The sequence below is a fragment of the Poeciliopsis prolifica genome, unplaced genomic scaffold (assembly GCF_027474105.1).
Source record: "Poeciliopsis prolifica strain line A6 unplaced genomic scaffold, Auburn_PproV2 SCAFFOLD005, whole genome shotgun sequence".
Lineage (NCBI taxonomy): Eukaryota > Metazoa > Chordata > Actinopteri > Cyprinodontiformes > Poeciliidae > Poeciliopsis > Poeciliopsis prolifica.
The window spans coordinates 5898568-5922541 of NW_026562380.1; the positions used below are offsets into that span (position 1 = coordinate 5898568).

The 23974-nt window shown below is 40.4% G+C and overlaps 2 protein-coding genes across 3 annotated transcripts; one reads left to right on the top strand and one right to left on the bottom strand.

The window, feature by feature from the left end:
* The first annotated feature begins 184 nt into the window (after positions 1-184).
* On the top strand, positions 185-8597 carry tmem87b (transmembrane protein 87B). Its single transcript, XM_055029591.1, has 19 exons — positions 185-335; positions 1051-1111; positions 1763-1854; positions 1942-2076; positions 2171-2224; positions 2476-2623; positions 2736-2797; positions 3149-3332; positions 3607-3706; positions 3796-3889; positions 4396-4467; positions 5431-5539; positions 5714-5772; positions 5864-5967; positions 6049-6122; positions 6199-6269; positions 6439-6491; positions 6601-6631; positions 6830-8597. Exons 1-19 carry the CDS (start codon positions 186-188, stop codon positions 6869-6871), a joined length of 1695 nt encoding a protein of 564 aa, XP_054885566.1. The 5' UTR covers position 185; the 3' UTR covers positions 6872-8597.
* Positions 8598-10344: 1747 nt separating this feature from the next.
* On the bottom strand, positions 10345-23717 carry LOC129359745 (fibulin-7). Of its 2 annotated transcripts, none has more exons than XM_055029599.1 (8): positions 23485-23717; positions 21347-21509; positions 15974-16150; positions 14233-14358; positions 14006-14143; positions 13495-13632; positions 12977-13115; positions 10345-12545 (listed from the first exon to the last, which is right to left on the bottom strand). In XM_055029599.1, the coding sequence occupies exons 1-8, from the start codon at positions 23560-23562 to the stop codon at positions 12173-12175; spliced, it is 1332 nt and encodes a 443-aa protein (XP_054885574.1). In that variant the 5' UTR covers positions 23563-23717; the 3' UTR covers positions 10345-12172. The 2 variants fall into 2 exon arrangements, with proteins under 2 accessions (XP_054885574.1, XP_054885573.1); XM_055029598.1 differs by having other exon boundaries at positions 21347-21512.
* Positions 23718-23974: the final 257 nt, after the last annotated feature.

The window sequence follows — 23974 nt, forward strand, 5'->3', positions numbered from 1 at the left end:
AATAATTTATCCACGTTGCTTTCAGCAACTTTAATTGCTTAAAGTTCTTCTGAAGTCTTCTAAATATGTAAACAATGTGTTAAACATCTTGTCGACTTGCCGTTGATGTCAGGTCATTCATCTCAGTTGTGTGCTGCGTTCAGGGCGCCTCCTAGAGGCCAGTATCAGAAAAGCCATGAGCAAACATGGCAGCGACTGTCAGGATGAAGACGTGGAGCTGCCCGAGCCTGGGAGTTATTTATCCGTGGATGGTGATTTTTACAGTTTTACTCGGCACTGTAAATGAAACAGACGCGGCACCAGAAACAGGGCTATGGAAAATTGCGGTTGTAAATGTAAGTATTAGCCGGAAGCAGCAGATAACTGCAGCACCTCAAGCTAACGCTAGCTGCATTAGGCTATAGATTTTAACTTGTAATGAGCTTAGTGTGTCCTAGTGATAGAAGCCATTCATTTTGAGTGTCGATTTAACATTTTGCTATTACCAGTTGCTCTTTTTTTGCTGTACTAATAAGCATTTAAATAAAAAGCAGACTGTTTCCTAGCATTTAATGTAAATGCTAGGAAACAATCTATGGGTAGCTAACTAGCTCCAGTTAGCTCTAGCTGAACATAACTTGTTTAACCATTTATTGTAATGAACCCTAAAGTTATTAATTACCCCTTTTTTTCATGTATCTGTAATTGTTTGGGATACAATATAACATTATAACTTTTTTCCCTCTAAAAACTCTTCTAATTGTAACATTTAAAGCTGATCTTTATCTTATTTCTTACCACAATTCCTGGAGTCTGCCCTTGGAAAACTTCTTGATCAATAATTCAAGTAGAGATCAGTTTCCTCTACTTTAGTTGCAATATTAATTGAGCTCTAAGTCTAGACTTGGTTAACCATATGGACTACTGTGAAGTTTGCGGTTTACTTCCTGGTCATCCCTTATACTCTGCAGCAAAGATGCAGAGTATTAGGTTCACTTTCAATCCTAATTTAACCTTTGCCTCACTGTCCTCCAGTGTTTTTGCTCACATGCTTTATTTACTTTTGTGCAGGGCTCAAAACCAATCATTTTAAAGAAAGCCATGTTTACAGAGACAGATGTTGTACTTAAAGGTAAGATCCGATATTGCACACACTGATGTTCTTTCTTGTATGCATGTCACAACAGGCAATAAATAAATTTATCACTTGATAAATCAGAAATTGTAATTTTTTCAGGGAGCATTGTTACAGGAAAAGATCCCCATTACACTTACATCACTCTTTACAGTAAAAACTCTGTCTGCCACACTTTCCACTGCAATGCTTGTCAGTGTCGAATACTTTATCTTTAAAATTATGCTGTCCGGTAATAATTTATTTTGTTGAGACTTTATAATCCATTTTATTTATTGTTTTGGTTTTTTATTATGTATTTTGAATATTTAAAATGTCTTACAGTTCCAGTGCTAAATATTCTCTGGAAATTAGTTTGAGAATGTACCTGCATTATTATGCATTTATTGTTGTATTAATTGAAAATTGTTTCAAAACAAAAATATTCCTCTTCCAGCAAAAATTTGTTATTGTGATCAGCCTACTTACTTGACCCCTGTAATTTTAAAATTGTGTCTCTTTATAAGAGTGAAATGTGGTGCATCTTCTAGTTTCCACACCATGATGGTCTGAAAAATATCCAAGCAGCTGAATTTCTTTTCATCTTAGCCTTAAACTGTGATGTTGCCATTTTTGTGTCCTCCATTAAAAAGTATCTTCATTTCTCAGTTGTGTCTTTTAGTTGTCCCAAGCAGGTGAAATTCACAATCCACTGGCTTTTAAAATACCACCCCTGCTATAATGAATACAATAATATTGAAGTAAGTACAGTTCTTCCAAGCCATCAGTTTCAGTAGTTAATTTTTTTATTTATACCTTTACGACGAAATGGTTGGTTGTGATTTTAGGAAATGTATGAACGGACGCCGCTGAGCCGAGGAGAGAACCTGGACCCCAAACCTAACGCAGCGGGCGAGTACATAGAACACAAACACAGTGCAATTACGTGTAACAGCGACCTGCGCGTCTTACCTGGGCTCCGTGTAGGTTTGCTACGTTGGTTCTTCAGCATTAATTATCGACACATTTAACAGCTTGACTTTTCTCATCACCCAGCATCGTTTCTCTGTTTCTCAGAAAGCCAAGGCAGAACCACGGTCTGTCATTCCACCAGATGGGAGTGAAGGACCAGTAAGAAAACTTGAATATTTTTCACTTCTTACTTTACATAAAGACATCAAAACTAAAGGTTAAGATAAATAATCCTTACACAGTCTAAAAAACTGCAATGTTTCCTTTAATATTATTCCAAATCTGGATTTGGATAGGAAAATGGTTTTCCAGGCTGTCTAAATATGTTCATTCACTGCAGAAAAACAGTTTCTTGCAGTTAGATCTGTCCAAAGATTCATCCCTTCTGCATTACTTATGAAACTTTGCAGGGAAAAAGTGACCCTAACTGGATTTCAGATGAGTACAACATTAACAGCACCAAAGAGAACGTCATAGCCACCACATGGAGGAATGGGCCTTACCTGCTGGTGGTTAAAGTCATTCCTGATATAAACGAGGCTAGCTGGAATTTAACAGGTGAGATATTTCACCATAAAAGGCTGGTTTGGAAATCAGCCAGGGCTCCATAACGTCCTTAATGTCAGATATCTACAGAGTTTATGTGATGCTTGGATGTTGCTGTTTCCAGTTAATGTGGTGATGAGAGGGAAACACGGCTACATTTCTATCACAGAGTGGCCGCTCATGATCGTAAGTACAAAACTAAGAATTAGTTTTGCATCTTGTGCCACATACACATTTTCATGTTAATTTTAAGATTATTTTTCATTCCCATTTGATGTATTGCTGCAAATGTTAAGTCTGTCTCTGTAATTACATTTGAATCTCTGAATTGAACAGTAGATCTTTTGAGTTTTTGGATGTTAGAGTGAAGGACAGCTTAGAGATCTAAACCTAACTCTGTACTCTGAATAGGAAAAAATGCAAGGAAAGCTCCTTCTCAAGACATTAGTGGAGAATGTCTTGAGAAATTTCTAATAACTGGAGAAAAACTGCTTCCATATATGATGTGATTATCGACTAACATCTTTCCGTTTGCAGTTCTACATGGTGATGTGCGTCGTGTACATCCTGTACGCCTTGTTGTGGTTCGTCTGGGCAGCCTGCTACTGGAAGGATCTGCTCAGGATCCAGTTCTGGATAGCTGGAGTCATTTTCCTCGGTATGGTGGAGAAGGCGCTCTTCTGCGCCGAATATGAGAACACCAATGTCGTCGGCTCTGCCTGTGAGTGTCTCTAGATGACCACACAAACTATATCTGACTTTGTTATTTAAAACAATCAGCAGCATCCTTCAAAAAATGTGCAAAATTCTTTTGAAAATTTGATTTCCAAACAGCGAAATGGGTTTTTATATATCCCCTTTCTTGTTAATTATTTTGTGGGGAACAATAAAGGAACAGAAATAAGGCAAATTAACAACACTGCAGACTTATAAAAAAAAAAAATGCAAAATACACATTTAGAAATTTTTTTGTTTGTTTGTTTTCGTTTCTGCAGCTCCTGGCTTGTTGATCTTTGCAGAGTTGCTTTCTGCTCTCAAGAGGACTTTGGCAAGACTTCTTGTCATCATCGTCAGCCTGGGATACGGCATCATAAAGTATCTCGTTTTCTGTAACGCAGTCATACTTTTTTTTGTTTTTGAAATATTAAGCGTTTATCTTCATGTTTTTGTTGTGTTTCTTTCAGGCCGCGGCTCGGGACCGTGATGCACAGAGTCGTGGGACTCGGCATCCTCTACTTTGCTTTTGCTAGCATTGAAGGCGTCTTGAGGATCACAGGGGTGAGTTGAGCTCTCACCGTCTTTAATTGGGAATCATTTTTACAAAACAAAACCGAGGGGGAATAAAAATCAATTTTTTTATCCAAGTTGTTCCCAAATAAATTATTATTGATCATCTTCAGACTTCAGCGTGACATCACAATTTGTTTTTCTCAATGTGTTTTGGGATTCATACTGAAGGGTCGAGACAATGGCCCCGCTCTCATTACAGCCATTGTTCTGGCTGTGTTTGATTCCTGCGCCATCTGGTTCATATCCTTCCAGTAAACTCATCAGCTGCAATAATCAGCAGTTAATGAAACATGAAGTGCTCATGCTCTGAGCCAGTGGATGTTGGATACTCTTCCTTTTGGGGACTGATGATTTGTTTTTTTTATTTCCATTTTGGTAAATAGTTAAATGTTTTGGTTGCTGTGTTGCTTTTCTTATCTCCCATCCAATCTGAGGTTTTTTCCCCTCATCTTTCTCTTCTTTTTTGGGTCCTTTGCACTCTGATTCCCCTCCAGACTAAAGACTCTGACTTGGCCCTGTTGGCCAACATTCCCCTGGCTCTGCTTGATTCTTCTTTATGCTGGTGGATATCCTTTTGTGCTCCTGCAATCTTTCCCTGTGTGGTTCCCTTCTGATCCCCAAATCTTAAATGGGTGAATTGTAATATAATTTAAGTCTAGTTTCTCTGTTATCCTGCATTTGAGAGGAAGTAATTCACTTTAGTCATTGATTCTATACCTGCTTGTTTTTGTTTTTTCTGTTAATGATTCAACTGTTCGCTAATCCTTTCCTGTGAAATGACATTTTCCTGTATTTAATCTGGCTGGTGTTGTACAAACTATGCCTTTGGATGTTAGCCTGAACTATTGAGGATCTGAGTAACTTATTTCACAATGAAACTTACTGTTGTTGATTTCACAGATGGTATTCAAGCTTTAACTTGAACATGTTTAGAAAAAATGAACAACTTTCTAATCATAAGCTGACATATAGGCACTTTATTAACATTATTTAATAACCATGAATCATGTAACATCTAGTAATATTTTATTTTGTATGTGGTAAAAACCTACATGTCAAAAATAGAAAAGTTATTACAAAAGATTTGGAAAGAACTTAGTATTACGTCTTATTACGAAAGTATTTACTAAAGGTTGTACAATTCAGAGTCTAAATCTAAAGATCTAAATAATCTGGTACAGTGGACCCCCTCGTATTTGCTGGAGGACAGAGTCTATAGCCGCATCTGAATACATAAAATCGATAAAAACTGGAGATCCTGAACTGTGAATGGGTGACGATCCCCTGTAATAATAATCTAGATAAAAATATATATCTCTACAAAATCAGACATTTCTCAGCACCCAGGGTCTCAAACCCCAGTATGGCTGCTGAACAAACAGGTCAGTAATGGTGAGCTCAGCAGTTTTTTCTCAGCAGCAGTAAATAAATCAAACTAACCTGTAGAGTCATATCAGATGGACCTTTTGTGTTTTGCTTTGGTTTCCATGTGATGCCAGTTGTTTGTTTCCCTTGACTACCACTGCCACATCTTTGTCAGCTTAGCCCAAACCATCAAGACTCTGAAGCTGAGGAGAAACCCTGTGAAGCTGTCGCTCTACAGGCACTTTACAAACACGCTAATATTCGCCGTCATTGGTGAGTCCCGCACCTGTCCTTATACACCTGTGATAAAGCAAAGTTACCATGCCAACCAGGTTTGTGTTTGGAAAAATAACAACAACCTTTGAGTACGTTTATTAAATGAAAAAACAAAAACCTGAAATGAAAAATCACACAATGCCGTTTCTCACCGTCGTCTTTCCCTTTCAGCCTCTATCATCTTTATGGCTTGGTCTGCTAAAAAGTTGCACTTGGCAGATTGCCAGTCTGTAAGCATACTTTGTTTCTTTTCCAGTTGTACATCTGTGGCTTTTGCTCATTTATTTAGTTCTTTTTAAATCTCTACATTTGAATTCTTAGGACTGGGTCGAGGTTTGGGTCGAGGACGCTTTCTGGAGATTCTTGTTCTCCTTTGTTCTGCTCGTCATAATGTTTTTATGGCGGCCGTCCGCAAACAACCAAAGGTAAGAAGCAGTTCAGGCAGGTTGTTAAACTACCCTTAACTAATTTATCAGCCGCATTAATTATTATTCCTTTTCCAACAGGTATGCGTTCACGCCTCTCATGGATGACTCTGAAGACGAGGAGATTGAGGAGTTCATCGCGTCTTCAAACATTGGTGCGGTTTTATCATAGCAGCTTTATCCGAAAGGTGTGTAAACATTTGTTGATTGATTTCTCTCCTAAAATTGTAGCCGATGGCATAAAGTTGAGATCATCCAAGGTTGAGACAAACGGCACGGCGAAGCCTCCGGAAACAAACCCAGTGAGTGACGCTGCAACGTTCACTTTATTATGTCTTGTTTATTCAGCATCTTCCTTTAATAATAACTTAATAATATAGGAGCAAAGTTTAGAATAAAAGTCTTTCAGTGTGTGTTGCATCAGCAGGTGGCAGTATTTGCTCTGATTCTTTGTTTTTCTTACTTGCTCAGGATGAAGACTTGAAGTGGGTGGAGGACAACATTCCAAGCTCTCTTACTGATGTGTAAGCATCCTTAGAAGTGCAGTGAATTATTCTCGTCTTCTTCTTAATTTATTTTTACACTTGAGGCCTGTGTGATTGTAACAGTGTGCTTCTCATTTCATCCCCACAGAGCCCTTCCAGTCCTGCTCGACTCTGATGAGGTATGAAAAACTTTGATCAAGATTGAAACCACTAAAGGAGACACGCAACTGCACTCTCCCTTGTCATCTAATCTGCAGAAAATTTCTACTGCCGTTTTATCAGTTTGGGTTTTGAGCCTCAGATGATTGGTTTGAATGAATACAATAAAAAAAAAACAAGCCAAGTTATAAAAATTATTGCTGCATTTTATTTTCCAGGAAATCATGACGACAAAGTACGAGATGTCGAAGCTGGAGTGATGCAGACAACCTCCAGCAGCACAGCAGTTGCTCCTGACACTGAAGCAGTTTACACCTGGATTTTTCTAGTGGTCAGTGGTGGAGTGCCATTATTTTATTTCTTTTATTCTTTTCTATTTTTTTTTTCAGGGCATCCTCTTTAGTAGCTGCTACCTCACAGAGTTGTGTAGGCAACAGTTTTGGTGGGAAGCTACTTTCCATGTTTTTCTTACCTTGTCTACCAGAAAGAAACATTTCTTGTCTTTTTACAGACCAAAAGATTCACTTTAATATTTTTTTTCCCACCAGTTTTCAGCTTTCCAAAGAGAGAGTATTTCCTGTTCAATATTTATTTCTGTTGTACGCTATAGATGTATTTTACTGGAGAGAGCCTCACCATGGATAAACGTACTCTCAAATATAAGATAGGATGATAAGATTTAACTCTTCAAAATATCTGAAAGAATTTTTTTCTCCCAATATGTAATTAAAAAATGATAAATGGAAGTTAATTTTACAGCCGCAAGACAGATTAAGTACACTATAGTCAATACTTAACATCAAATCAGGATTTTGGTTTATATCAAAACTTGCCGATGTTTGTATTAGTCGGGGAAATCCGTTTTGCATAAATCTGGAGGGTCCTAAGCATCCTGTTTTTACCGGATATAAAAACGACTTTGAAAACTGCAAAATGGTAATTTTGCATAGATTTTTTGCTCTGATGCACTTTCAGGATCAAAGCTGTGCCTAAGTGTCTGTCTTTTATTTGTCAGGCCTCGTTAGATGGGTTTCTGAGAACAACTTGAGTGAAAGGATATTTTTGTGTCTCAGATTGAAAAGACCCAACATCCCGAGGGTTAGTGAATGTGTGTGAGAGAAAGAAGAGAAATTAAGGATTTGCATAAATTTAATTGTCGCTGGGTTAGTCGAGACGTGTCGAATTAGAGTTAATGTTTTGAAACTACTGTGTGGGTGGGAGCATGAGATGTGGAGCAATATGCTGTATCTCTGTTAATACAAAGTTTGGTGATTTTTTTTCATTATTTATTTGTGTTTCAAGTGTACTTATGCGTTTATTGTTTGCGTTTTCCCCATGTTTACTGTAACGTGTGTTATGATGTATGCTTCCGTATGCTCTGCACTGTCCTAAAATATTCTTTACTCTGCAGGTTTTTTCTTTGCAATGTTTGTGTTAATTACTGATAAAATAATTGCATTCACAGAAACCTTAGTACCAAACATGTTGTCTCAGTCTTATTCTTTCTGACTTTCTTTTCAAATGACCTGCCTGTTTGGTATATTTGTCTGCACGTCGTCTAAATCTAACAGCAGAGCTTGTTATGTTTGTCTTGGCGATGTCATCACACATTATGAGTGAGCACTAGGTGGCCACTTGAATGGGTTTATAAAGTCCTCATTGCATTTTTTTTTTTTTTGTATTGGTAGGAAACCTGGAAATATTTGTGCTTATGATGGCAAATTGTCCTGTTATTTAAAACTGCAGACACCTGAATCTGACCTCGGATTATTTGTACAGGCGGGTTTTGGCTCAGTTCTGTTTTTTTCTTCTTCTTCTTTTATGATTCCACAAGTGGGAAGTGTTTGGACAAGAAAACTCATCTTTCTTGTAGTTTTCCTTTCTGAAATCAACCTGAAGTATTGCAATTCAACCCCGCAATATCAAGGGTTTCCTTTTTTTTTTTTCAAACTGTAAAATGCACTTAATAAATATTATTTCAATTCAGGAGCACGTTTTATCATTTGCAATTTCACTGGTACCATTTTAAAGAAATAGCAGAATTCAGCTAAAGTTTAAATCAAAATGACAAAAATATTCACTGAAACATAAAAATAGTACCGGTACCCTAAATAACCTATTTGGATAGTTAATGAGCAAAAAAAAGTTGATTTGGGGCTTTAGTTGCACTTTAAGGTAATGGTTATAATTTTGATAAGTTTCCATAATCTCAAACTGACTTGACTATTTCTTTTTTTGTTTTTTATTAAGGCATTTCTTCCCTTTTTGCAGTGGATTTGTATTACCTATTAACAGAAACAAGATTTTGAATCTGTTGTGAATTTTCTCTTACACATACTGCAGAAAATTTAAACCACCCACAAATATTTGGTTTCACCACATTGTTTTTGTTGCCATCAACACACTTCTTTCACAATTCTGGCTCAACGTCTTATGAGAGATTGTAAAGCTCACTTATATAGGCTGGTTTCCTTGTAAGAACCCAGCTTTTGAGATTTGTCCAAGGGTTGAGGTCGCGGATTTTGGGAAAGTCTTTTGAGTTTAAGATTATCCCCCATTTTCTTTTCCAAAACCGGCTTTAAGGTATGTTTGGCATCGTTCTTCTGCTGGGACACCTAATTATGGCCAAGATTCAAACCATCCTACTGAATCTGCAACTCCCCAAAAACCAAATGAGACATTAAGGAACCACCAAGCAAAGATGCAGGAACTGAAGCGTGCTGCATGATGGCATCATCAAAATACTGGGAAGACTGAATTCCCGAGTACAGACCACAACTGAAGCGCACCATTACATCTGCAAGCTTTCTTTCTTTTTTTTTTTTTATCAAACAGCTTAAATCCACAAATGCATGAGACCCCCTCTGAAAATAACTGGACATGTTACTTGTTCAAGCACCAAATAAACCTTAATATGAATTAAATCGCGTACTTTTAAATCTTTTCAGCACAACCAGTGAAACTCACGTGGAGCTTCAGCCAAAATGAACGGCGCGTCAGGATTGGCTGCTTTTGCAAACATGTCGTTTAGCGTTACGCCAGGCTTCAGCTTCCCGTTTCCCTTCAAACAGTGAACATCCCAACCTAACGTGATAAAACGTTAAACTGCACTCCAGTTGTAATGTCCGTTCGACTGAAACAGAGCACCAAGTATAAAATCAAATCAAATAAAAAATGTTACCACTGACACTGAGGCGCGCAGTCATCAGAGGAGCAGAGTGCATCGTTTCTTTGGGACGCGTGTTTTGACGTTCTGATCGGCCTCCTTCGTTGCTGCGTCAACACCAGGACGGAGACACGCGAGGAGGAGGAGGACACATGGCGAGCATTAGTCCATTTTCTCTCCCCCTCCTGATCAAAATACGCGGTGAGATATGTTTTTAAGATGTGACAGTTGGTGTTCGTTCTACTTATGTCAAATAAAAATAGTGTGAGAGTCGTCTTTTCCCCTTCCAAGACATTTGGGAAATGCTTTGGCTTGCAATCGCCAAGGAGTTTTCTTTTTTTCCTGCATGGGTTAGATTATTGAACGCACATTCTTCTCCAGTCTTTCATCCTTTCATCAACAAAAGGCTTTTGCAGCACATCCAGCCTTCATTTATCAGCTATACACAGATTTGGGTTTCACTCATTAAAATTCACTCCCCGGTGGCAGCTGAATGAAACAGATACCGCCAAGAGGACATTTAATAGCCCTCTGTCCAGCATCAAGAAAGGTTCTGTTAATGCATGCTGAAACCCTGGACTGGCTTTATTGCAGTAATGTTGGAGTTATTCAAAATGACAAGCAAGTATGTAAGTAAATGCGCCAAATTCAGCTGCATTGTGAAAACAGTATTTCTGCATAACATGCAGACAATGACAGAGAGATAAATGCTGCAGCAGCTGTTGGCAGAAGATGAGTGCAAGCTGGAACAAAACAAAATCACAAATATACAGTATATGATATGACTTGCACATAATATGTTACACTTTTAAATCCAGCAACAATATTGCCAATAAATTAGAGCCACACAAGCACTAATGCCAGGTGAGGATGTTTATGTATGAGACCCTCTACCAGAGAAACTTTTTAAAGTTAGATCATCTGTTTTTTTCCATGGTGGCCCCTGAATCAAACGACTGAATCTCCTCCTCAGAAGGCAGTGAGTTCATCCTGATGCTGATGACATCATTATATGACTCAGGTGAGTTTTGAAGCAGAGATGCATTTAAAAGTTGCAGCACACGCTGTCATACAGAACCACACTTCATAAACTGTGCTGTGAAAAAGTATTTTGCATTTGGCAAAACATAAAATGCAGTTTTTTCATTCATCAAAGGAAAAAAAGCCATCCAAACCAAGCTGGCCGAGCGTGAAAAAGTAATTGCGTCCCTGAGCCTAATAACTCGCTGTGCCAATGTTGGGGATCAAAGGTTTGTGATGACAGGCAATGAGATTTTTCCCTGGCAGAATTTTTCTTCTTCAGCCATATTGCAGGTTTTCCAGCATACATTCCCCTTTTCAAAGTCATCCCTCCACATCTTTTTCTTGCTGCAGGTTGAGAGCAGAATTTATGGTTCAATTAATTGAACTAAGTCATGCAGGTCCTGCAGCAGCAGAGCAGCCCACAACATCACACTACCACCAATATGTCTGTCAGCTCGACTGTTTTTTTTTTCTAAAAAGCTGATTTTGTTTCATACCAAATGTATCACAACGCACACCTATTCAAAAGTTCCAATTATGTTTAAGCAGTGTACAAAATACTGCACCGATTGCAGTTTTCTGGCCGATCATCAACCACAATCCATAGAAAGCCTTACCTGCTGTTTCTGATTTTGACTGCTACAATTTATTTTGTCTAGAAAGTTGCTAACTATAGCAACACAGCCAATTATCTGGCAATAGTCTCTCACTGCAGAGCAACAGGGGGCCGTACCGTCGCCGAGGTAGATAAGATTGGTTGATAAAATCTGTTTCTCATTTAAATGTCAGCCCATCGCTGATCTCCCAAAATTAAGGAAATTGGGGCCGATTTAAAAGTGTATCCCAAATTTTCATAAATGTCGAGGTGGTCATCAAAATTGATTATTTTAAACAAATGTGAATAGTTGTGCTCTTTTTTGGTCCACAATAGTTTTGGCTTTGGAACATCCCACAGGATGCCTTGTTTTACCCAGCCTCTTACTAATGGATACTCTGAGTGTCTATTGCTCCCCAAGTATAATTTTAAAAGGTTCACTCTGGTGCATGTTTTCTCCATTTGCGAATATTGGCTCTCATTACAGTTGCCGAGAGGAGTAATGCTTTTACTGCACATAGAACTAGGCAGGTGGCTTTTTCACCTTTAATAAATGAAATGCTTGTTTTAGAACTACATTTTGTATGGACTCAAATTATCTTTTGAGAAATTTATGCTTTTAAACAGCACTGTTTAAGACCCTGGCATCATAAGTAAAGCAGACTGGATAGAAATCTGTGACGGTTTGCAACATTTTCTCTTTCCCCTCAGTGGCCTTTGTGCACTCTTCTTTGTTCCTGTACAGGCTTCAGTCTGAGCTCTTCATCTCCTCCAGGTTCAGAAACTGTACGGCGAAACCAGAACGTGGACCCTCGCCACGTGCTTGGCCTGAAAGCTGCGGTCGGCGTACTCGGACATCTCCACGTCCACACTGACCTCCTGAGGCCCGCGGAGCTGCTGCACCAGAATCAGCTCACCGGTCTGCCTGTCTGAGCGCTGCATGACGAAGGTGCCTCTGGAGTTCCCGCCCGCTATGCCGAAGCGAAGGCTGTCTGGGCCGGTGCGGCCGGGGGCGGCGGCGGTCGCCATGCGGAACAGCGTGGCGGGGGTCTGCAGCGTGGAGGGCAGCGACAGGTAGTGGAAGGACATGGTCTTAGGAGCCAGATGGCAGGAGCGGCTGTCCATGGGGCAGGGGTTCCTCTCACACTGACTGCAGCACAAGAGACAAAATGTGTCCACTCACATTTTCTTACGTCATCTCGTTCTTTCAGTAATAAAAAAAAGTTTAGTGCAGGTCGAAGACATAAAGTACAGTTTTAACTCGGGGTGGACCGGAATTGTATCGTTTTTCATTTATTATGATACATTTCTTATCATGATAACAATTCTGAGTTATTGTTGTCATGATAAATTCCAATTAGATGATTGACTGATGTTCCCAAAAGAGCTATTGATCTCTGTCGCTTCTGTTACAAATTAGATGAAAAATACTTGGTAAGATTTTGTGTTTGTCTTCCTGTCTTTATTGGGTGTATGTAAATATCTGGTTTCATCTGTATATAATCCTTTAATATTCATTTATTTTGATTAAAAAAACCACACGTTAAAACAAACCATCCTCTTTGGGTTGTGCCCACTTACAAAGGAGATGTCTTGACGTAGCTGATGTTGCCGTGGGAACGGGGACACTCGGGGTTGACACAACGAAAGCCTCCCCCAGTGTTGATGCAAGATGTCCCTCTGCTGCAGTTATGCTTCTGGCTCAAACACTCGTCCACATCTGGAAGAGACAACACAGCAGTGGCAAAAGACCGACTCCCTGATTCATGGTTACCACAGTGTGGACATTGGGGTGGGGGTGGAGTGCTGCACCCTATTTGGGTTTTAAGTTTAGTCTTCGTTGAATGGCCTTGTGAAGGAAAAAGCGTGAGGTCATTTTTTCCAGCTGTGAGGCACCATTACCTTCAGGGTTGAAATATAAAAGCCAGAGCAAGGCCTGAGACAGACACCTTTGTGGAAAGCAGAAAATCTCTTCTGTTGAGGACTTCTTGTCTTACTAAAACACAGATATCATGCTTGGTGGACAGGCATACCTCCACGGGTCTGCAGCCAAAGCCCCGTCAATGAGCCTTTGTCCTCAGCTCCACCCTGTCACTCACCTTCACAGCTCCGCCCATCTGGAAGTAACTTGTAACCGCTGGGACAGGAGCAGTGGTATGAGCCGGGGACGTTCACACACTCGTGGACACACAGTTTCCCTCCTTGGTCCAACCGATACACTTCGCATTCATTGACGTCTGCAGAGAAACAATAGTTAGAGTTACTCTGATTCTTTTAAGTTAAATCCCTCCACTTTCACAATATTACTCTAGCTGTAGAAACATAAACAACTAAACTCTGACCTAAATGTATGCTAATCAGCTTTTGGCTGTTCAAGGGGATTATTTTGTTTGCCACAGAACAGCTTCACACATTGCAAAGGAGGGAAAATAAACTGAGCCTTCAGTGATATTTTCTGCTGTAAAGTCTGCACAACATCTGCTACTTGCAGCCAGCCATGCAGCCACAGGGAGCTGCTCTGTGGCTGACCTCACATCCCTGAGGGAACGACTATCCGAAGGAGAATTTCCCCACAGGGATTAATTAATTTAGCACATAATTACAGCTCACCTTGACAGATACTGTTGTCAGACGTGCCACTCATGTGGAAGCCTGCATCACAGCTGCAGTGTTGGGCTTGGTTGACTTGGGCGCAGCGAGGTCGCCGACTGAACGCCGGGTCGTTCATAACGCTCCACTCGGGCGGTGCTGCGTCAGGGAGGGGACGTGGTTTAAAAGTCAGATCGAATTTGCAGACATGCAGCTGCAAACAAACCAAGCAACATCTGGTTACTGACCAGTCTGGGTTTGGTGCTGGCAGTGAGAGCCGCTCCAGTTCTGGGGGCAGGTGCATTTGTACTGGTTGACACCTTCCACACACGTACCTCCATTCTGGCAGGGGTTACTTGAACACTCGCTTATATCTGCAGAGGAAAAGAAAACATCATTTCATTTAAAAAAAAAAACACAAAAAAGTCTGCTTTTTATTGGCCCTCTGCAGACATGCATACATTCACACCTGTCTTTAGCGATACTGAAGGTAGAAACCACCACTGCTTAAAACCCACAAGGATTAGGAATGTGTTGAAAATGGATTAATAGATTGATATATTTTATTCAATGTTTTAACTCCTCTGATTTGTTTGTCACTACGTCTGCTGCTGAAATGCTTCAGGTTCCTGCTCTGGGATGATTAAAGCCATATTCTTACAGGCGACAACACTTATTCTTCTCACTGTTACCTATGCACAGAAAAAATGGTCAAATAGTATAGTAAGCCTTATAATTTTTTCCCTCTTATTAGCTCTCAGAACTGAGTAGATGGAGAAAATACAAAGCAGCTGCTACCCTTTAAGCTATAAACCAAATGGCAAGCAGCTTCTTTCATTTTTATTTGGCTTCTCCAGTGCTTACCACTGGACTGTGTCATGAAAATACAAGCCGCACTCAGATATTTTTAAACTGCTTTTAGTATTCAGGTTTTTCACCCTCTGTCATTGCTTTTTTGGAGAATGAGCAAACCGGGGCCTCTTTTGCTGAGCAGGAATCCTCTACTGTGCGGAGTAAAGCCCCATGGTGTTGCTTTAGCCAGAAAAGTCAATAAATTCATCTTCATGTTCGACTTTGAATATTTTTGGATAGCTCGCCATCAGTTTAGGCTGAAATGACTATCAGTAGCATGCCTAACATATTTCTGCACTAAAAGACACTGCTGGTTATAATGGTTGGCCTGAGCCCCATCTATGGAGCGCTGACAAAGAACCGGAGAAACATGAGCAGCAGGGAGGGGAGCTGGTGGTTTATCTTACAGTAGCCCAGGCTCTGATGGTAATGAAGAAGAGAAACAGGGGAAGGCACCCCACAGTGGAATGTAGTACAGGTGTTTTTCTGTGTTCAGAGACATTTAATCCCAATTTAACAAGTGCTTCATTCAGGTCACCAAAGTCACTCTGAAGATTTATATTTTCTTTCTCTCATCTGTGAACAGCTGTTTGGTCTTTGAGTTGAAGTTTCTCTCAGCACCTTATGAGTGAATTGTAACTTGCAGATGGTTTTGAAATCGGAGGCAAGATGCCGTATAATCTTGAATTGGCACCTCAAAACACTAGACTGTCAAATAATGTATTTCAAGAGCTTTGGTAGACTTTAGTCATATATTAGCAGGGTTTCCTCTAGTGTATTATAAGCCTGACAGGCCACCAGGCTAAGCATTGCTTATTTATTTAAGTCTTAAAAATATTTTTTAAAGCTTTTGTAGTTGGTGTTCAGGTGTTAATCGTCCAATCTTTCAATAACACATGATTATCAAGTGGTATTTTCAAATTTCCTGTCAACTTTAAACAATTTTGAACTCAAAAACATGACGGGCTGCTGGATGAATGACTGCCCTGGTGCCCCAACACGGAGCTCAGCAAGTTTTCTGGGGGAAATCTTGCGAAGGAAACCCTGTAGGACATGTAAGATATGGGCAATCTAAAGTAGCTTTAGTGTACTCAGGATGACATGAATTTTTAAAAGTTTGGTTGAGATGCTGCTCACCTTTACAAACTGCACTGACGCCAGACCAGGTGCCGTTGTCACGACAAACCCGCGTAGAAGAACCGAGAAGCTGGTACCCCTGCGAACAAACGAAATGGACTTCGTGTCCGACGAAATGCTTCGAACCGAACTTTGTTCCATGAGCCGGGGCGTCCAGGGAGGGGCAGGTGGCCGGAGCTGTGGGGGAAAGAAGGAGAGGAAGGAGGGTCACATGTGGAGAAAGCCTCCCAGCATCCTCTGGCATTCTTCGCCAGAGGAATGCCACTGGGCATTGTGGAGCCTTCATGGGAAACAAATGTTCAAATGCCTCATTTACAGTCAACCAGCGCAGGATCAGCCTCTGTTATGGGTCAGTAAACCCCTACAAGTCAGAATGTATTTCATTTATTATGCTTTAAAAGTTGAATAATAATCACATTATGTAAGACTGGTTACTGGAAAAAAATTTTGGGGGGCTTTAATGAGACTTTCTATTCTTCCTCCAAGTGTTTTTCTTCTTTTTCTTTTTTGTGATTTCAAAAAGAAAACTTAGCCAGCTGACTTTTACCCAAATGCTGGCGAAGTCCAAACCATAGTTTTAGGTCAACAACAGGACGAGTTTACCCTGCTAAACCCTTCTCTGAACATGTTGCATGTTTATGTATTGGAAACAGAAACATATCATCACGTTACATCACGTTATATGAACTATTAATCCGGTTGTCAGCACACTCTTTACACGTATTGGTGCTTTTAGTAAAGAAGAAGTGAAAACAACCTTATAGTTAGATCACTTTCATTTGTGGAAGCACTGAAAAACTTTCAGTTTGTGTAAATTTATTTACAGGAAAACCACAAAAAAAATTTTTAGTTTATATTAACCTTTATTGGCTAACATATTCTTGTAAAAAATTTAAATGAATAATCTTCATTTATTCTTTTCTAAATTGATCAGAATATAAACTAGTAACCACAAACTGATTCCCTATGGTCTAAATATTATATAAAACAGATTTTATAGCCACTCTTTAAAACAGAAAAATACAGCAGATCATACTAGTAAAGTAAGGCAGACTAAAATTAATTTAAAACTCACCTAAATGAACCCATATCTGCAGTTGTTGCAATAATTAATTTGGGTTAATAATAATGCTCTTGTTAACCCCCACTGAAAAAAAAATTGTGGTCCCTACAACATCTACTCAATGTCATCTACATACAAACCAGAAAACTGACTTTCCTGTCCTACCATCACAAAAGAAAACAGTTTGAAAACTCTACTGGGAATTTCACTGGTTGTGTGTTTCCTTCAGATGACGTTAAGATTTAATTTTTCATTAACAAGCTGGTGGTTTTCCTTAAAGCCCTTTACGACCACTGTTTTGTAAGGTGGAGGATCTGTGGTACTGTGGGCCTCAGAAACCCGCAGCATCATAATGTGTTTGAAACAAAATCACATTTACACTTCAAATATCGGAGTATAGGGCTGAAAAAATGAAAATTGTTCTTCTACAGAAGTGGTTCAGCAGGCATAACATTTTCTGTGGAAAATTGTGGAGTTAGCTGAGTAGAGAAATTCATAAACTCCTAATTCTATATGATCGAGAGATTTTTTTAAAGGAGGAAAGTTAAAAAATGTCTTGCTCTGTGTGTGCTCCAACCTTGTGAAATAGTGTAGAAGACTTAAGTGTTGTCCTGCGGCCAAAAGAGCTTTTCACAAAACATTAATAGGGATAAGATTTGTTTAGAGGCTTTCTACTTTACTTATCTTTAGCAGAGTAGCTAAAAATATTCAGCTACAAAATTCTTCAACTGTTGTTGTGAAAAACAATAAAGGATTTCAAAGTAGAGCCATATTCACTATATTATTACTCCTTATTAATCCAACTTCAATATGTAAAATCTGGAGGTCGTTCCTTAGTCTAATATGTTCCATGGGAAAATGAAGCTGGCTTGTGAACGTGTAAATGCAACATTTATATGTTTTTTTGAGGTTTCTGTGAGTCTTTATTGAGGTCTTACTGCTCTCTATAAAATACCAGTGTCTTCCTGCCTTGTGCAGCACTCTTCAGAGAGTTATGAGCCGGAGGGTCCATCACGAACAAATTTGTCCCGGAGTCTGCCGCCAAGCAACACAATTCCACAAATCCACTTCCCCTGTCAAGTAACAAGCTCTGCAACTGAGAAAGTCTTGAACTGCAGGATGACTCCATTATACAACAGCACAGAAAGCTTCATCTGGCTTTCTGTTGTCACTCACTCAGTGAAACCTCGTTTGAAGATCAAATTCAACTTGCGAGTTTTTCCAAAATATTGTAAACCCGATACTTTGGGGTATTCGGTTTTCCTCCACTTGACCGTCCTTCACTGAAATCCTCAGACAGAGCACATATCCAGGAATTTGTAAAAGTACCAGACCCCTCAAACTTTTTCACTTTTTGTCACGTTAGAACTACAAAGTCAGATTTTTTGGGTAATAGTCAAAGAATTATAATGTGCATTTGTACAGCTATTTTTTTCTCTACAATTACAGCTATAATTTTAACACCATCTCCTTCAAGTGCACCGCATAGCAAGATTCTGGCATAGTTGTTCAGGCTGATATGCTATGCTAAATATGGCTCTTCGTAAAATATTTTAATTTTGATCTTATTTTTGCAAAAGCAACTTCTTCCAAGTGGCTTTCTTGTCATCACTTTTCCGTGAATTTAGGTCAGATTTGTGGACGTTCCTCCATAACCGTCAATCTTTGCGGCTCCTTCCTATGGGCCTGTTGGCTGCTTTTCTCATTAATCCTATCCTGATCATTTCTGCAGTTTGTGTAGTTCATATATTGTAGCTAGCGGTTAGCTCGCTAAGCTACGTCTTTTCTTACCTTGATAGCGGTGGATATATTTTTCGTGGAAGAACTTGTATCCTTTCACACGTTTGTTGGTGGATGAATGAACCGCTGCGATTTCCTCCGCATCAGCGAAAGAAAGGGCTGGCAAATTAAGTAAGGACGATGAAAAGGACCGGAGGAGGAGAACCATTTTCAAGGTACTTGAATTACAGTCACCAAAACAGGAAGTGCCGCAGCCCTTTCAGATACAGCTTCAAGTTGCCGGGAAAAAGGTCTCTGCCATTGTACGCATGCGCGGGCCCAAGCAGTTGTACGCATGCGCAAGGCCAGGGTGGTTGTGCGCATGCGCGAGGCCAGGGTGGTTGTGCGCATGCGCGGGGCCCGGGCGGTTGTACGCATGCGCAGGGCCCGAGCGGTTGTGCGCGTGCGCAGGGCCCAAGCGGTTGTGCGCATGCGCGAGGCCAGGGTGCTTGTGCGCATGCGCGGGGCCCGGGCGGTTGTACGCATGCGCGGTGCCCAAGCGGTTGTGCGCATGCGCGGGGCCCGGGCGGTTGTACGCATGCGCGGGGCCAGGGTGGTTGTCCGCATGCGCGGGGCCCGGGCGGTTGTACGCATGCGCGGGGCCCAAGCGGTTGTGCGCATGCGCGGGGCCCGGGCGGTTGTACGCATGCGCGGGGCCCGGGCGGTTGTACGCATGCGCGGGGCCAGGGTGGTTGTGCGCATGCGCGGGGCCGGGGCACAACCGCACCGGGTTTTATAAAGCGGATGTGGGTTTGGACAACTTCCGGTGGCTATAGCGTTAGCATTAAAAGGCTAGTAAAATGGCTCAGTCTCGGCGCAGTTGTTTTTGTTCAGTCCCTGAACTTGTTCATGTGGGGCAAGAAAACAGCCTTATCATGCGTTCCCGACGGACCCGAACCAATGCAGGCAGTGGATCCAGGCGATCCGAAGAGATGAAGGTCCGGACTTTTGCATAAAGACGGGGAGCACTTTCGTATGTAGCCGCCACTTCACACAGGAGGATTTTGTTTGCGGATCCACCACCAGCCGCCTTAAAAGTGGAGCTGTTCCGTCCCTGTTTGCCTGGAATAACTTCACTGCACCGGCAATGAGAGAGTCTGATTTCGAGAGGGCTAAGAAACGGCAGCTTGCCTTCTCAGAAAGCTACCCAGGCTGAAGATGCTACTGCAGACCATGACTACACGGCACAACCACCCGCAGGTAAAAGATAGTACATTGTATATATTTTCCATGTAAGAGAATTTCAGTAAAATATAACTGTTGCTATAATATTATTATTATTAAAATTATTATTATTATTATTATTATTATTATTATTATTATTATTATTATTATCACATAATAATGAAATTGAGATTATGTGGTTATGTATTTTGTGGAGAGATTAAGTCAATGGCTGTCTACATACATGCTCTGACTTACAACATGTATTGATTTTCACAGAAGTAATGTTTCAAATATATAATTAAAACTTATTGCTAACCGTATGTTTTTCCATTTTATTTTGTGGTTTTACAGGTGCACTTGATGAAGCTCTGGATTATATTAAGGAGTTGGAGGCCAGACTTCAAAAAGTGGATTTGTCTGCCACACTTTTTAGCCGCTACTGTGCCTCTGATGACCAGATCCGGTTCTACACCAAATTTCCATCTGAATGTGTTTTTTCTGATCTTCTGGGAGTCCATTGCACCCTCTGCATCACGCCTGGTGTACTGGACCAGCGCACAGAAACTTGGAGAGGAAGCATGTGCTGAAGCCAGCTTCTGATGTACTCATTCAAGGTTGCTGTGGGCATGAAGGAGCAGCTCATTGCTGACATGTTTCAAGTCAGCATAGCTACTGTCAGCCGAGTGACCATCAGCTGGGCCAACTACCTCTTCATTGTGTTCTCTTCCATCAACCTGTGGATTAGTCGTGAGAAGGTAAAAGCCAGTTTGCCTCAGAAATTTCTGAAGTTCTCTCCAAATGTCCGTGTCATCTTGGACTGCACAGAAGTTGCTCTGGCAAAGGGCTGGCAAATTAAGTAAGGACGATGAAAAGGACCAGAGGAGGAGAGCCATTTTCAGAGTACTTGAATTACAGTCACCAAAAAAGGAAGTGCCGCAGCCCTATCAGATACAGCTTCCGGTTGCCGTGAAAAAGGTCTATTGTCAACTTGTAAAGATGTCCAATATTATTTTGTTTTAAGTATGAATGCAGAGAGAGCTCTTTAGTCATATTTTGACAGTTTAACAGGTTTTATCAATATAACAACCAAACCTTTGAGGACATTCATGATCTTGATATGGATCCAAAATGAAAACAACTTTGGCAAGAAAAATAAACAGTGCATTCAGCAAACATACCAAGAAATTCATGTTGTCTTTTTTTGGTCTTTTGTACAAATCATGCCACATCATATTTTAGCATAAATAATAATTCAGTCTAATCAAGGATATTTAAATAAACTGAATAAAATCAGGTTTTCTTGAAGTTTTTGTCAACACAGGAACCTCTAACAATAATCCTGGTGATGATCTGTTTTTACTCACCAGCTGACTGATCAGCTTGAGGTAACTTGGAGACGGAGTTCTGAAGCGACGCCAGCTTTGACTTCATGATCCGGAGACCTTCTGTGAACCGGATCTCCTGGCCTTTCAAGAACTTCTCCATCTGACGCAGCACTCCCACCACCTGGTGCTTATCCATGCAGGACTGCTGGTAAAACGTGATGGGCCATGAGCCGAGCTAGCAGTAAAAAGGAGTCTTGGCAGGAAAGAAAATCTTTGAATGCAATGGAGGCATGAGGGTAGAGGTTACCTCAGTTTAATGGTGGCAAAACATGAGTGGTGAATAAACAGCGTCATCCAGATGTGAAGGATGAGGCCATTTGTAATAAAAATATGTTAGCATGGAACAGAACTCCCATGGTAACAAACTGTTTTCCGTGTAATTAGAACTATTAGAAATATGTCATATTAATGACATATTTTTGTTGTGGTTGATGGTTTGATTTTAGACCCCACAGCTGAGCCATCTCAGCTGTGGGGTTTCTGACTCCCCACACCTCCTTTCGCTTCCATTACCACAACCCCAGTGGCAGACGCAGCTGGACTAAAGATGTCTGGCAGATGTCAGAGGAAACTTAAGTCCAAAATGTTGTTTCTGTGCCTTTTTAAAAAAATGTTTTTTTACCGCAGGTAAAGGTACAAGTTCATTGGACAATCCAGCTCGAAAATAGCACGGGTGCCACAGTCGCTTTGGAGAAAAAAATGCCTTTATAGAATTCCTCAAAGAAAGTGCCTTTAATCCTTTCAGTAGGGTTGTTAATCACAAGCTCACTGGGACAATTTCCCCTTGCAGCATACCTTAAATTCCTCCGCTAGCATAGGGAGGCTTTGTACAATTGCAATTAGTCTCAGTACATTAGAAGTGCAGCTCAGAGTCTGGCCTGTGCTTATTTTACCTGCTGCAGGCAAAGAGGAAATGCCACCAGCTGACAAGACATGGGAAGATTCACATCCAGATGTAACTTTTTCTTTTCTTTTTTTTCTCTTTTTTCAAACAGCATAAAGTCGTTTTCCAATAGTGAAAACTGTAAAATACGATCACAGAAGTGACACAGCCAACGTGCCTTACAGCGGCTGATGCAAGTCGGAAAACAAAATGAACAAGACCACTGAGATATGAGAATAGTTTGTGAAATATATTTAACAATAAATACAGTAACATCCACAAAACAAACTGCAGTGTGTTTGGTCTACAAACTTCGTTTGTAGACCAAAACAAAGTTGGACGAAATTGTGAAGTGGAAGAGCAGCACTAAATGTTTTTCCAAATGTTTTCCAAATAAAATTCAGAAAAGTATGACATTTATTTGTGTTCAGACCTTCTAAATAAGCACCACTTCAACCAAGTACCTTCAGAGTCCATCTGTGAATAAATCAATTCATACATCTATTTTTTGGGCTGTCGTTTGTCTCCAAAAGCGCACTAAACCTGCAGAGCGCCATGCTTCAAAGTGCATGTAATTCATTCTCAGTATTTATTTCTCAAAATCAGTAAACACCTCACAGTCTGTCAGAGTACAATAGAGAACATCAAAAAAATTTAGGTCCAGAAAGTCAACTCATATTTTCTCAAACACACCATCCCACAAGTGAAACATAGTGATGGTAGTAGCATCATGCTGTGGGGTTCTACAGCAAGGATGGGGAAATTGATTGGAGTGGGTAGATGAAGAAAAATACAGAGTGATGGTGAAGGCCGGGGTCAAGTTTTGTCTTTTAGCAGAACAAAGACCCTGAGATTATAACTACTGCACTGTAGCCTGAGCTACAGTGCAGTAGTTATAATCTCAATGTATTCATGTCTTTCAAAAGGCACAAATAAATCAATGCCAAAGGATTTGCAGAAGTAACAAAATGTGCAGGACTGGAGGGCTTAATAAAAGCATGTGCCAAACTTTTCAAATGATTATTTATGGAAGAGGTGGGGGGAACGTATCATTTTCTTGCTACTTTGTATGTATGTTGCACTGGTTTATCATAAAGAATGTATGTGGAAGAGAGTTCAAAAAATATAATTTTGTGAGGTGGTGTATTATATCAGAGGTGTTTGGCAGACATGCATTGTATCAGAATTGTTTATACAGATTCTTCAGACATAAAGCTGACTAAATTTTTCCTACCTGAAGAGCTGCATGGCCGCAGTGAACAGCTGTCAAGCACAGCAAAACCAAACACCTGCTTCGGAGAGACAAAGCCATTTCTGAAACACCAGCGGTCGAGTTGGTATCCCTTCAAATGTTTGTCAGGCTTCCGTTTTTTATTGTGCTTGAACAAATCCCCATAAAGCAAAGTCGGAAGGTCGGGTCGTGTCTGAGGCGATGCTCATCAGGTACCCGAAACGGAGATGCGCTTTTCTCTCCGCCTGAACTCTTGGAAAGTTTAACCCAGCCTCTCTGAGCTCTGCAGGATGCATTGGTTTGCTGCGGCTGGAATCCCTCCCACCCAGGCACTTTGTGCACTTTCTCATTCTTACATTTCTTTAACACCTACAGGAAAAAATAGTTTAATAAACTACAGCTACAATAAATAAAAATAATTCCCACGAGTTGATATGACAATGAGTGAAGAACATATATATTTTTTTTTATTTTGAAGAGTGAATGACTCGAA